Here is a 15,396-nt window from a genome sequence, read left to right on the forward strand (position 1 = left end):
TTCTCCTGCCTCAGTCTCAACATTGAGATTACAGGTCCACATGCCCACCATCCTGGCAGAGTAGTGATCTGTAAACAGTATTTCTATTTTTTATTATAGAAATATTCATTTCAAAAGCTTCCATGTAGCCCAAAAACTAACTCGTTGCTTTGTTTAGAGTAAAAATATATAGAGACAATAATTTTCAAAGGTTCTTAGAGCTGCTGCATGTTAGATTAGGCTAAACATATTCAATATCAAACTTTTGCCGTTTCCCTCCCACATGCCCAAATAACAAGGCTTTGCTGTTGTCTCCTAGTCATTAGCGCCTGCTTATCCCACCCTTTTAGTTTTTTAATAAGGATGGCAACAATTTTGGAGGTTTTGAAGCTACATTTTTTTTTCCAGTAGACTTCTTCTGTAGGCATGAGAATAGGTACTTGCTTGTCTCTGATACACGTGTTTTTAAGGACGCTGTGTACTTAGAAGCACCTAAATACTGCTGTGCCAGCTTCAGAATCATGAGTAAATGTAGTGAATGCATCCAATCTGTGGACCACGTTAATTAAAGACTAAAGAGAATATGACTACAGGATGGTACTAGAAGCCCAATTTTTCACTTAATGAATGGAACAGGTTGAATCATAGATCAGGAAGCTGAGTCTCTTTCTATCTCTGCTTTCTTTCCCTTGGCAGTAAGCTTTTATGATGGGATGAAGGTTAGTCCTACAGTATCCATAAAGTTTATAATAACAAGACCAGCTTGATATTGCCTTTAAAGGTGATTTAAAAGTTGCATTAATGAGAAAAGGCAGGGGAGAATGAATGTAATTCCACCCACACATTTTCCCAGTGGGTTATCTATGCTAGCACCAGGGGGCGATGTTAAAAGCAGATTGTGAGTGCTTCTAATTTGTTTATTTTGAGGCTGCAGTTAATTAATTCTCAGTCAATTTTCCTCTAATCCGGCTGTGATACATGCCTAACGGCCCTGGGGTCTGACATAAGACAGCTCTGTAACTCTTCTCAGAATTTTATGAGCAAGGGGGAGAGAAATCTGGAATACACTTCCGGGGAAACTTCAAGACAAGAGCTCACTAGCAAGCCATTTTCACTTGAGTTTAACCTCCTTGTCTCCACAGGCCTTGCAGAACTCACTGAAGGATGTGAAGGACGTTGGCATTCTACAGGTGAAGGTTCTGAAGGCGGCAGACCTCTTGGCAGCTGATTTCTCAGGTACAGAACACAAGCCCTTTCATTCACTTTTGTTATCGCGATTTGTCTTGCTTCAAAGTGAGCTTCAGGCAAAACACGACACTTAATAAGGAGAAGTAACTATCGGGTTTCTTTGAATAAAGTAATAGGAGGCAAAGCCCACACGGGAGCAATTGTTTTCTCACAATGCGCATTTTCCACGAAATAATTTCTTTTCAAATAATGTTACTCAGATGTATTCATGTAGTGGTTCATTTGGGATTCCAAAATGCTAATGGATTGCCAGCCTCACAGTTTCAGCTTCTGTGCTTGTAAACGATGCTTCGGGAAGGGGGCCCTGCTTTGCTGTGGTCTCTCCTAGGGCTCCTGCCCGCCTCACACGCGTGCTTTACTGCTGAATGGGGCAGTTCACTCTTCAGCAGGCAATGCCGGCGGTTCCTTGTTGGTCTGAGCATCACTGTATTAGTGACCAAGGTCAAGGCCCTGGGACTGCTTCCCACTTCTTGTTGCCGGGCGGTGGTGGCGCACGCCTTTAATCCCAGCACTCGGGAGGCAGAGGCAGGCGGATCTTTGTGAGTTCGAGGCCAGCCTGGTCTCCAAAAAGCGAGTTCCAGGAAAGGCGCAAAGCTACACAGAGAAACCCTGTCTCGAAAAACCAAAAAAAAAAAAAAAAAAAAAGGAATACTCTCCTGGTGCTTTGTGAACTTGAACTTTCAGAGGGAGGCCTGAATGGACCTTCTTTGAGCTCCAGTGGGCCCTGCAACATGTACAGTCTTCCAGACATGGCCAAGTCCAACCCGTCCCTTCCTACTCATCGCTACATTACGCCAAGCGCCAAGTGAAGGGCTGGTGGTGTTTAATCTCCTGGATTTACAGGCAGTGCGGGCTTCCTGATGTGGGTGCTGGGACCGGAACCTGGGTCCTCTGGGAGAGCAGGAAGTATTCTTAACTTGTGAGTCGCCTCTCTAACTCTACATTGTTTTAATAAGCTGAAAATGCATAAGACCAAGTTTTAAGAGGCTTAAACTTGGCAAGAATTTTAATGTTTAAACACATTCTTTGTCAACAATTATTGAAAATAGGAACTCAATTTTAAGAAGTTCACATCCTGCCATAGATGATGAGAAGAAAGGACTACTGTGTACCTATGTGAAATGATTTATCTCCACCCCAAGGAATGTCACAGTGAATAGATTTTAAGATGTGTTTTGATGACCTACTAAAAGACATCAATTTTAAGTCTTTTTGTTTTGTTTTTAAACAACAATTATTTTATTTCTCTTTGCTTTCTTAGAATGTTTTTGTTTGGTGGTTAAAAAAATACATCATTAGTAATTTCTATTCCTTTATCCCATTTGTCAAAAACCAGTTTGTTGATATGACTTATTTTAAGTCTTACAGATTAAATACCTTGTGTGTAGTGTGTGTTTGCATGTGTGTGAGTACATGTCTATGCATAGGTACATGTGCATGCCCCCCCACCGCGTGTGTGTGCGTGTGCGTGTGCGTGTGCGTGTGCGTGTGCGTGTGTGTGTGTGTGTGTGTGTGTGTGTGTGTGTGTATGTGTGTTTAGTCCAAAGGTTGACATATCATAGCATTCTTAATTGCTGTCCACCTTAGATACTGAGGCAGGGTCCCTTGTTGATCTCCAAGCTCACCATTTCAGCTAGCATGTCTACCCACCCAGCTTACGCTAGGGATTCCTGGTCTCTGCTGCCCTCATGCTGAGATTGTGCCCCCGGTTTCACATGGGTTCTGAGGATCTAAACTCTGGTTCTCACACTCATACAGCAACACTCTATTGACCGAGCCATCTTCTCAACTCTCAAATGGGTACTTGTAGTATTCACTAATATAACTGTATGTGTGAATGGTCTCATTAAATAAGAACTTCTCCTTTCCTTACACTGATGGATTGAGAAAACATTCACTGTTACATTTGTGTCTCTTTCAGGTGTTGTTTGATTTGTGAATCATTTAAGATTAGTATGCAGAATGAGGGGTTTCATCACAGCATTGTTATGCATGTCATCAGACTCATGTGTGCCTTTGACAGTGTTTATCATGTGCTTTTGACAGTCATGGTTTTGCCATCACTGAAACATACTTTGTGTTATCAATTCATTTTTCCAAAATGGATTATTTTTATTTCTAAATATTAAGGTAGAACTTTTCTTTAGCCCATACTTGTGCTTGTCTTAGGAAAAGTCTTAAGCTTCAAGAGTGTGTTTATGCATTTGAGAAGATTGTTTTTAAAAACCTCTTTTTGCAGTTGTAGAATTTTGATCCCCAGCAATTAAGGACAGTGCATCAATGGCTTTGTTGTTTGTAAGGCCTTGCTTAAGATGATGTCAACTATGTAAAGAGTGTATGCAACCTGCTTTATTTACCCATCCTGTCATCTGATGCCCACGAGGCCCCTGAAATTACCGTGGATGAAAGCTCTTTCAGGCCACTGAGCATTATCCAAAGAGCACTTTGGCTAGTTAAACAAATGGGGATGTAACTCTAACAGGAGTCTTTGTAAATGCCAGAATGCAAGGTGAAACCCTTTTTATAAAATATTAATTAATAAGGAGATGTTATTTTGCTTTTTAAAAAATATTCAAAGTCCTCAGTAGATCATTTTGGAATGCTGATGGTATCACAACACAGTGATGAGGAGAGCAGTACTATTGAGGGTTTTGACTAAACACTTGTATTTTCTCTCTGTGTATTATTAATGAACAAATTATAACTATTCAAAATTGAGGCAAAGTGACTTGTCAGTAGCTAAAAATGTCTTTAGACCATATGAATTTTAGCTTTCAGAATTAAATTTAGTAGTCTATGTTTCTTGTAGCTCTTTGGCCTCTGGGTTTTCCCACCTGGGAATCTATTTTTTAGGAGATGAAGGGGACCTAACCCACAATTGTAATGTAACATTGTGCTGATTTTGAAACTAGACTCAAAAGCTGGAAGTGGAGTCTGCCCTCTGCCTCCCAAGATCTGAGATGATAGAACCTCCCTCCATTCCCAGAATAGTGTAACTTTTCTACAGGAAAAGAAATGGATTCCAGTTATAGTGAGGGACTACAGTCAATACCTAAAAGAAGTCAGCAATAAAGGCGTACAAGTGGGAACTCAAGAATTATTGCTAATATAATAATCATCGCTATGGTTACCACTCCTGATAATGTAGAATAGGACAACAAAACAACAACATCCCCTGATCTTCTATCAGAAGATCCAGTCACTGTCAAAAGTACCAGGAGCATTGGAGAAATAAGTACCTGTTTATACTGTATGCCCCTGTCAGATTCACCAGCCAGTCTTACTTTGTTGCGGCTGTTCAGAAAAGAAAAAATTTTCCTGTGCAAAATCCAACCACTAACTGAGAAGCTATTGACCGGTGATAGCTGTTGGGAGATAGCGTGTGAGGATTTTTTAACGATGTGACCCCTGGGACGCTCACCGCACTCCAGGGCCATCCCCACTACTAGTACCAGCTGGGCAACACAAAATGGATGGACACAATGTGGGGAAAAAGAAGATTCAAAGTTGGGTAGGGAGAAAAGTTCGGGTCAAGAGGGTGGTTGTGCCCAGAGCTGGGATGATGAGTATGATCAAAATACATCATGTGATATTCTCATAGAATTAAGAAGCTATTTTAAAATGAAACATATTGTTCTATATGACTAGCAATGTTCTCTAAAAAAAAAAAAAGATTGTCATTTTAGAGAGGGTGAAAAAGGGACCTTTTTATCCTTTTGACTTTTGTCTGTCGGTCTGCCCATCTGTCTGTCTTAACGATTGCTTATTTTTTAAAAGTAATGCCATGTAACCAGGAGACCTGATTTTCCTGGGATTCAGAAAGTGGATGAAGCAGAAGCAAGAGAGGATACTGACAGTGGTTCCCAGAGGTCCTTGTTACTGTGTGTTGTGAGTAGGGTCCCCTGTACTATGGAAGGAACAGGGATCCATGGCAAAACCTGATGGCAGTTCTGATTTGAAAGTCATCCCTCTGTCTGAGTAATAATGAAAGTATGAACCACTCACATCTCTGCCATCAAATTAAAATACTCAATTTGTTATTAATGATATATAGTTATAACAAATTAAAATGAAAAACGCTACTATTTTAGATTTTGGGGGAAATATATCTAATGAAGTGAATGTCTCAAAAAAACATTTTCTTTTATGAAAAGGCAAATCAGTGGATACCCTTTCAGATGTCACAGACGGTATCAATAACTGTGTGTGTATATTATCAATATTAAGGTATTTGCATCACCTGAGGACACAGAGGCTCTAAAATATACTTACTTTTTGATTACTACATTCCCGAAGCAATTTTAAATTTTATTCAGTACGTGTGTGTGTGTGTGTGTGTGTGTGTGTGTGTGTGTGTGTGTGTGTGTTAGGTTGTATGCATTCACACTTGCTCATGAGAGAGAGGAGCATCTGCACATGCTTGCCATGTAATGTTCAGCACACAATTTGTAGGAGTCAGTTCTTTCCTTTAACCGTATGGATTCTGGGGATGAATCTCAGATCATCAGGTTGGAGCAGCAAGCTCTTCCACCCAGCCAGTCATCTTGCTAGGCCTACTTATGCATTTTAAAAATAAATTACTAATATAGAGAGTGATTAACATCATTCATAATGAAATATTTAAATTTCCATGTATCTTGCTTTTTAATTTTTTAAAGTTACTGAAATTTCTTTGTATATAAGCAAAGCCTGCTTGGGGTGTAGCTATAGCTGGACTTTCCTTTTCACTGCCAGCCCCAAATAATGACACAGAGACTTACTATTAATTATGAAAGCTTGGCCTTTGGCTTAGGCTTGTTTCAATTAGCTCTTATAACTTAAATTAACTCATTTATATTAATCTACATCTGTCATGTGGCACTACCTCTCTTTTATCTTGCACCTCCTGTTTCCTCTACATCTGTCAGAGTCTCCAACTACCTTCTTCTCCCCAGAGTCCTCTCTGTCCCTGGAAGTCCTGCCTAACCTCTTTCTAGCTATTGGCTGTTCAGCTTTTATTACACCAGTCACAGCAATACATTTTCACACAGTGTATAAATATCCCATAACATTTCTCCCTCTTTGTCTAAATAAAAAGGAAAGGTTTTAATTCTAACATAGTAAAACTATACAATAAGAACAATTATCAGCTAAGAATTACATTTACAATGTCCAGTTCATTTGTATTTGCATATCAGAGAAAATACTCTATTATCTATCTTATCTTGATGGATTTAAAGTTTTAAACATAAACCATTTTTTATCATAACTTGTATTACCATCCTAAAATTATCCTTTTAGACCTCAAAATATTTTCCAAACTTACATACTTTATACCTCTTTTATGAGTTTTCGAATTAAATTTGGTAATAAGAAGAATTGTAACTGTAACTATCTCATCTTCAGCTCCATCAGAGACCTGAGAAGGATACAATATCACCTGAGTAAACAGGAAGTGCAGAGCAAACAACTTCTAAAATTATAGAAATAACAGAGACTGCTGGCTGTCTGAATAGTCACCCAAGGTTCCTCTGCAATGTTGGGGCATCCATCTTCAGCCTGCAGACCTTGAATATCTCACAGACTTTTCTGTGAAGCAGGAATTTTGAAGGACTGTCCTACTTTGTCTTGGCAAAGTTAGGCAGTTGCCTTCTTTTGCCCAGTTTGGACAGCATACTGTCAGTAGTTGAGGCAAGGGCAGTTTCTTGCTCAAATGGCTAGATTTACCACATTGAAAGCAAACTCCATATGGAGATTCTTCAATGCCCATCATCCTTTTTGAAGTAAATTGGTGCTGCCAGGAGCAGATGTGTCTCGATGTCAAGAAAAGCCTTATGTATTAAAACACTTTAAATGCCATATTCTGTAGATCTTTGAAGTGTTTGAAGACCACCTATCTATTTAAAATATACCTCTGTTTAACCTTGAAAACATAACTAACATGACTATAAGTTTTATTGTTATAGATGACTATTAACCTGTCTTTCTTTATTATCCTAAATAACTTTCAAGGACTAGAACTTTACATTACACCTTTAAATGAGCTGCATAGGTACAATATCTTAAACAAGAGTAGAAACACGCACGCGCGCGCGCACACACACACACACACACACACACACACACAGTATAACAAAAATAACCTTAAATTTGTATCAAAAAAACAAAAATCCATACAATGTAAAATATTTGAGTAGATTTTAGTTCAAAAATAAATTCAACAATCTACCTTTTTATCCCATCATTTCTATACTATATCCTCCCATTTTCCCTTCAGAAAGAAATCCCTGAATCTAATCTCCTTTGTTCAGCTTTTTTCCTGACATTGACTAATAACTTGTAAGCAACCCCTTTAAACAATGACATCCATAACCCATTGAACAGCCAAAACCACCCACCTCACCTTTTGGGAATGTGGGCCTTGTGTTCTCTAGACTGCTTCCTGTTGTCTGGGGTGATGGCATCTTTAGGGAACTCTGAGAAAATTGGGATAATGGTCAAGTTCTGGAAAAACTAGCTGTGACATTTGTTGCTGTCTCTGTGTAATGGGAAAGTGTAGGGATTATCTGAAGTCCTGGCTAGAGTAATCTATGAGGATGGACTATCTCAGCTAGCCCCATTGAAGTTGTTATGGATGCAGAATTTTGAGGAACTGGAACAGAGGCATTCTGAGAGGCTGGATCACCTGGGCTTTTTGTTTCCTTTGGTGTCTGGTCCATTTTTTCTGAGAACACACAACTTTTAATCTGCATTAATACAAGTATGGAATGTTCAATGTGCACAAGTCTGTTAAAGATGTTTTGTTCTATGTTTGAACAGGTAAAAGGCATCTGTTAACTTTGTAAGTTTGTTTGGACTGCATAGCCAAACCTCTATCCATGCAATATGAAAAGGTGGCATATAATAAATAAGTCATGAGGACTTTGTAGCCATCAAGAATTATCATGTTTTATCCAATCTCAGAGCTGTTTCAGTGTCAAGAGATCAGGCTATATATCACCTATCCTGTAGCCTCCCTTGTTTTTTTTTTTTTCTTTTTCCATGTCCATAGCCAAGATTTTCAGGTCTCCCTGAATCAAATCTGATCCTCATTAATTTTGAAGAGAACCATAACTTTTTGTTTCCTATAGAAACAAAGGCATAACTTCTCCCCCAATGCAACTGACTTTCATTTTGAAGTTAAGATATTCTTAAAATATATAGTTTGGTTAAATTTAGCAGTTTCCATAATCCAATGTCTCTCAGCAGCTATTGTTTTTTGTAAATTAGCATTTAAAAATTCAGTGTCAACAAAGCACAATACAGGATTCAGACATCCTGTGTATTTCCCATCTTTATATAACTTATTCTTTTTATATTGCTTTATTCTTTCTTTAAAGACTTCACTTACTATCTTTAAACTGTTTGTTTTTCTTATGATTGTCTATACCTATTTCTTTTCTTTCTTTAGCATCTAAGTGAATTTTTAAAATAATATACCTTTCAAAAGTTTTTCTGTGTCTGAACCTGGCTTTACTAAGTGCCTGCAATGTTCCCTGACCACATGTGACAAATCTTTTCTTTTTAATTAAAAATTTTAAATTTATTTTACATACCAACCACAGTTTTCCTACCCTCCTTACCTCCTGTTCCCTCCCCCATTTCCTTCCTACCCCCTCATCCACTCCTCAGAAAGGGTAAGGCCCCCCATGGGAGTCAACAAGGCATGGCATATCAAGTTGAGGCAGGACCAAGTTTCTCCCTCATGCATCAAAGCTGAGCAAGGCATCCCCCCATAGGGATTAGGTTCCCAAAAGCCAGCTCATGCACCAGGGACAGATCTTGGTCCCACTGCTAGGGGCTCCACAAACAGACCAAGCTACACAACTATGAGGCAAATCTTAAACTGCCATGTCAGCCACTGTGAAGCTCAGCTTAGTGCATGGTGCTGGCTAGCTCAACAACCGCCAGTATCTGCACCTCTATACACAGAGCACTGGCCCACCTGAGAGGCTGCAGGACTAGGAAGCCATGTTCTGCTTCCTGTCCAGAACTTTTCTTAGCTTTCTTGGGCCCTATGGTTGGATATTTGAGGCCCCACATTGGGTGCCAAATATAGATAGACTTTCTTTTCTGCTCCCAGCCACAAATAATGACATGGAGATTTCTTATTTATTATGAAAGCTTGGCCTTTGGCTTAGGCTTGTCTCAACTAGCTCTCATAACTTAAATTAACCCATTTATATTAATTTACATTCTGTCATGTGGCACTACCTCTCTTTTGTCTTGCACCTCCTGTTTCCTCTCTGTCTGTCTCACAACTCTTCCTTCCTTCTTCTTCCCAGAGTCCTTTCTGTCCCCAGAAGTCCTGCCTAACCTCTTTCTAGCTATTGGCTGTTCAGCTTTTATTACACCAATCAAAGCAATATATTTTCACACTGTCTACAAATATCCCACAACATTTAGCTCAGGTCCTAAAGTGCTTGTCTAATTTGCATGAAGCTATTGACTCAGTCTCCAGCACTGCATACACTAACTGTGGCAGTGCAAGCCAGTAATACCTGCACTGGGCAGGTGAGGGCAGCAGGATAAGAAACTTCATGCCACCCTTCACTAGATAGATAGTTCAAGGCAAGCATGGATTACAGGAGACCCTGTATCAAAGAGAAAAGACTTAAATACTTATGGATCTGAATGCCAGAAGTGATAGAACACAGTTAAAAATGTTCATCCCCAAGAGAGTGAGAAGATGGCTACACTGTGAGACCACTTGTTAAAAACAAGGAGGCAGTCTGTCTTAGATCCCATCTCTTAAAAATTGCTGAGAGCTTTTTTTTTCCCCTGAGGTCTATGCTAACATCAGCTCTGGATATCCCAGTTATTCTAATGAGGAGTCTGTGTTACCATACAGACTTGTAAGCTTATATCACAAATTCTTTGATCCTAGGGTAACCTAGTACTTTAAAGCAATGGGTTATGCAGTCTGATGTCATCACTTCCTTAGTAACTGGGCCACAGCCTTGATTTCTGAAACAAATGATGGACTGTGTGTTTTTTTTTTTTTGATTCAAGGTAAACAGACCTGTGTATAATGCTTGATAAGACAAATATTATTCACTCTATTTAAAACTCACCTTTTTAGAGAAAAATAAATAACTCACAAGCAAATGACTTAAAAGAGTGGCAGAATGCTTCTTTTCCTTTTTTTCCTCCCCCTGGACAAAGCTGACAACATGGGAAGACCACCCAGTTCCTTAGCAAGAGTGGAGGCCCCAACAGAGACTAGTGCTGCATGTTCTCATCTGTCCAGGGGCTTATCAAATGCATGGATAAAGTTAAAGAATAATGCAAACGTGTCTCATAGACTATACAAAGATAATAGAGTATGCAATGCATCAGTAGAAAGGTATGTGAGAACTGAAGCATTTTTCAGCCAGAATTGTCCATTAAAAACACTTCTTTTACAATTACAGTGATGGAGCGCAGGGAGCAGTCTTGCATGCTCAACTCACAATGATATAACTGTTCAGGAGAGTCCTCATATGACTGTGAGGTGGTATACCCTGATTAGTCAATTCCATATGTCAGTGTAAGGAACCATTAATGGATAGCCTTTGCCTAACACACAGGTAGAGAATCAACACCTATTCCTGACTCCTCTCTCATACACATCTACTTTCCTGTTAATTAAGCTTTCTTTTCATGAGTTTTGTTATTCCTCTTCTTTAAAAGGTCAAGTAGATGAGATTTTTATATTTCCCTGTGCCTTATTCTAGTACCCCAACCCTCTGGATGGCCCCAGGTAGAAGAGGTAGGAACTCAGTGCAATCCTATCTTCTTGGTTTGCAGGAGAATCTGGGAGTTTACCTGAGGCAATGGAGGAGGTAGACCTGGAAGTACAATCTTCATCCATTGTTGGCATCTATTTGTCCTTCAACAATCTCACCCCGAATTTCTTTCTTTCTTGAGAGTTTTGTATGTATTTTGTCATAAACACCAGCCATGGGCTATAAAAGATTCCCGAGTATCTGCCAAATTAAATGATCTCCAAGGGTATCTGTCAGAGGAATGCCAAAGAAAACATGTTTTAGAGCAAGAAATGCAAGTTGTTATCAACATAGCCTCATTTGATGAATAAGCAGATTAGTTCCAGTGTCAGGACCCAATGCAGATCTAGGGTACAGAAGTGCATTTAATTCCATGCCACTGCTGCTTTCCAGGGAGTATAGTTTGCCTTGCCCGCAGATTTTTGAAGTTTTCCTCATCCCAAGCAAAGTTGGCATCATAGCAGTGCGATGACTTTAAACATTTACCATTCAGTGTCTCCATTGATGCCTAGGAACATGGGATCTGCAGGTGGAATCTGTGTCTTTCTTTTGTGCTCTCTCCATCCTCCTCCACTGCAGAATTCCTGATGTAGGGGGTGGTGTGTGCCATTTATGTCAGGGAAGACCTTACTGAATCAGGGAGCAACACTCAGTTTGCTGGTTCCTTGGCTGTGCCATTAGGAGGAGCTCTTGGCACATGTAAATGTAGAGATGAACAGCCATTACTTGGCTAACAGCCTCTGTTCATTAGGCCCTTCTCACATGCCTAAATCACATGCCTGAGTAAGCCTAACAGTTCAATGATATATTTATTGATGATGACAACCAATGCATGTATTTTTGCCCTTGATTTTTATGGTCATTGCTTCTCATTTAAACCCCCTTTTTATTGTGGAATGGCATATATATATATATATATATATATATATATATATATATATATATATATATATAAAATCGCCAGGTATTAGTTGGTTCTTCCACAATGGCCTTGGGTTCCCATTCTTGTGGGTACTTTTAGGGTTAAATTAAAACCTAAATGAACATGCCTGGTGCATATTTTATATTCAGTAGATGATTTTTCCCATTCTTTATTACATTTACTTTATTAGTGTGTAGCTGACTTATGAAAAATGTCAAACTCTGTATTCTTAACCTATGGTTTATAATCTGCCTTAATTTTGGATAATCCTGGAATTATTAAGCATTCTAATCACTTTTAGCTTTTCATTCACTTTTAGAAACATACAGTGATCACCATAGGATGTTTTATTCTTGTTATTTCTGTTCCTATTATCTGCTAAAAAAAATGAAAAAAAAAGTTTCACAGTAAGGAAGTTCTCATGGTAAGCTGTCCAACATTGACATTTCACATTTTGATAATCTGGATAGTAATTTTATCTATATAAAACACATTTGTGGGCTCATCAACTTTTTATTATATATAAAAACACCCTTCACACACATGTATACACAAAACTGTTGACTAAAACACCGCATTGAAACCTCATGGTACAGAGTATAAATCTTCCAGTCATATGTTGTAATACTGACTTTTGAAGCATTTCTGTAATTTTACTTTGCTGTGTTTAGTTTATTTCTTTTTTTTAAATCCACTTGTATCAGAAGAGCAGGCCTGTAGTTATTGTTCACTGGGAATTTTAACCCACATGCCCATTTTATGGTTTATTTTCACTGTCTGTCTCTGGGAGCTGTATCCATAGCAATACTTTTCCTCTTAAGGATGCCCTATTTTCAGGGGGATGACTATAATTGGAATTTCTAGAAGCTTCATGGTAGTGATTGAATGCTTTTAATTTTCATGAGATCCTCCTGGACAGCTGAGCCCAAATCGAGGACTTTTGAAAAACACATTAAAAACTATATAAATCTGCCTTTGGCAGCCTGTCCATTTCAACTGTCTGCCAAAGAATGTGGACTTCAGTTGAAGTAAAGTTTGGGAGGATGTAGAAGATTTGCCAGTTGTAACTTAATATTGCCACAAGTGCCAGTGAATCCTGCTCTTGCATGGCATCCAGTGAGCAAGCATAAGTCGCTTTGGTGTTAGAGGCAGGGTTCACAGCACATACGAAATTATTTCAGTAGGTGCTTCTGCTGAGTGAGCCCCTATGGTGTTCTGATGGTAGTGGAGGTCGGAATTGGTTCCCACCCTCAGCAACAGTTGTTGGATTATAATTTGGCTGCTCAGGTCAGTGTGAGACTCACTGATGAACATGTGACAGTGTCCTAGAGCAGATGATGCATTAGATGAGATGCAGAGGCTGAGAAGGAGCTGGCATGGCAGAAACAAGTGCCCAGCATTTCCCAACTCCAAACCTGCAGAGCTCTGTCAAGGCTGGAAGAGATCAAGCGAGACTAGAAAGTAGATCCCGTAGAAGAACTTGGAGGGGGAAGGAGGCTATTGTCTGAGGTGGGACTAGATCACTTGAAAGTCAGACAAAGAAAATTGGAAAACTGAGGAGAGAGTAGTGGTGTGATCCCATATAGACTAACAGAGATGTGTTCTGGCAGCTGTGAGGAGCATGACTTCTGCAGAGGGGTGAGGCAAGTTCAGGATGCTAGTATGGTTTGGAACTTGGATGGTACATGGAAGTAAAATTAAAAGGAAAAATGACTTCTGCCATAGTCCTAGAATCTAAGGATGTTCAACACCCTTGCATAAAATGTGTAGACTTTATAAATCTGTGCATGTAATATGCACACATATTCTCCACATGCATTAACTAACCTCTGTCTTACTAATGCCTGTTACAATGGGGATGGTGTGTAAATGGTGATAGAGTTGTCTTTATTCAAACAGGTGAAGCTATCACAGGCATAATTACATATATGATTAATGCTCATTGGACCCATCAGATAGGGTAGACCAACTCTATGTATAGGTACACAAACACCTTCCTGATGAATTTGTCCACAACTCTTCAGTAAGGACCAATTTCTTTTTTAACTACAAAATCTCTTCCTCGGAGGAGAGTCCTTGCATGGGGAAGCTTGGTTACCTTTGTGTCCTGGACAGTGCTAGGTGAGGAGGAAATATTCAGGAAATTGCTTTCAAATGATTGGTACCAACCTGGCTGGTTTTGTGTGTCAACTCGATACAGGTTAGAATCATCAGAGAGGAAGGCGCCTTAGTTAAGGAAATACCTCGATGAGATCCAGCTGTAGGGCAATGTCTTAATTAGTGATCAAAGAGGAAGGGCCCAGCCCATGAGGGATGATGCCATCCCTGGGTTGCTGGTCCTGGGTTCTATAAAAATGTGGGCTGAGCAAGCCATAGGAAGCAAGCCAGTAAGCAACACCCCTCTATGGCTTCTGCATCATCTCCTGTCTCTGGGATCCTGCCCTGTTTGAGTTCCTGTCATGACTTCCTACAGTGATGAACAACAAGGCTGAAGTATAAGCCAAATAAATCCTTTCCTCCCCAACTTGCTTTTTGATCGTGATGTTTCATCACAGCAATAGCAACCCTAACTAAGACAGACACTATTGAAATGCCAAGTTCCCACCTACTTTTAAAGGAATAGAAATGAATTTTAAGTTGCCACCCCCAAATAAGAATTATTGAGTGATACTTCATCATGAGCCAGAGCCACTAACATCATGACTATGTGACAGAGAAGTGCATCTGCTTATACTGGAGATAAGTTAGAAGCTTGACAGCAAAGTAGGGGGCAGTAAAATGTCCTCAAGGATGTCTGAATTTCAGTTGTCCTGCCATTGTTCTCTTAGTATCATTGGGAAATGTTTGGATGGCCCGTTTTTATGAGAAAGCATTGTCCTCAATAAAAATACTCATCATTTGCATCTTAGAGCATCCTCCCCTCCGAAACCTTACAAGAGAAAGAAACTAGTGTACAAAGTGTCCATAAAATACTCTCTAAGCGCAGTCATGCCTTTGTTTCCTCTTCTCTCTGCCTGTTTATACTGTAATATTAATAAATGCAGCATTTTAATGAGCTTTGACTGAATCATCTTCAGAGAGTTGGTGCAGTAGGCTCCTTGGAGACACATAACTGAAGTTCCTGGATTCTGGAGAGGAGCGTGCTCCTCATTAGCTAGGACAGCTAGGCACAGGGCTGCTCAGGAGAGCCGGGCACAGCTCGAGCCCACCTGTGCCTCCGCAGGACTGTAGCGCCTCTGCCCTGCTGTGTACCAACCCCAGGGCCTTCATTAAAAGTGTCAGGTGCTTTCCCCAGAGCCAGTGCTGATGGCATGTCATGCTGCTGTCCCCAGAGAAGCGGTGCTGACACCTACTAATGGTCTGACAAACGGTTAAGTAGCTGTTGGAGCTCAGGTTGGGGAGGGGGTGGGCTGCTGCACCTGAGCATGTCAGCCAGGGCCGATATCTTCCTCACCGTCAGTG

The 15,396-nt window shown here is 39.9% G+C and overlaps 1 protein-coding gene across 4 annotated transcripts in view; it reads left to right on the top strand.

Moving 5' to 3' along the window:
• Window positions 1–15,396, top strand: part of Mctp2 (multiple C2 and transmembrane domain containing 2) — a 247,018-nt gene that overhangs the window by 113,515 nt on the left and 118,107 nt on the right. For all 4 annotated transcript variants that reach the window (XM_052763049.1, XM_052763048.1, XM_052763050.1 and 1 more), the window contains one exon: window positions 1,122–1,215. In XM_052763049.1, coding sequence (XP_052619009.1) covers window positions 1,122–1,215 — 94 coding nt within the window. The remainder of the gene's footprint in view (window positions 1–1,121; window positions 1,216–15,396) is intronic.

This window comes from Peromyscus californicus, unplaced genomic scaffold (assembly GCF_007827085.1).
Source record: "Peromyscus californicus insignis strain IS unplaced genomic scaffold, ASM782708v3 Scaffold_4__1_contigs__length_199733344, whole genome shotgun sequence".
Taxonomy (NCBI): domain Eukaryota; kingdom Metazoa; phylum Chordata; class Mammalia; order Rodentia; family Cricetidae; genus Peromyscus; species Peromyscus californicus.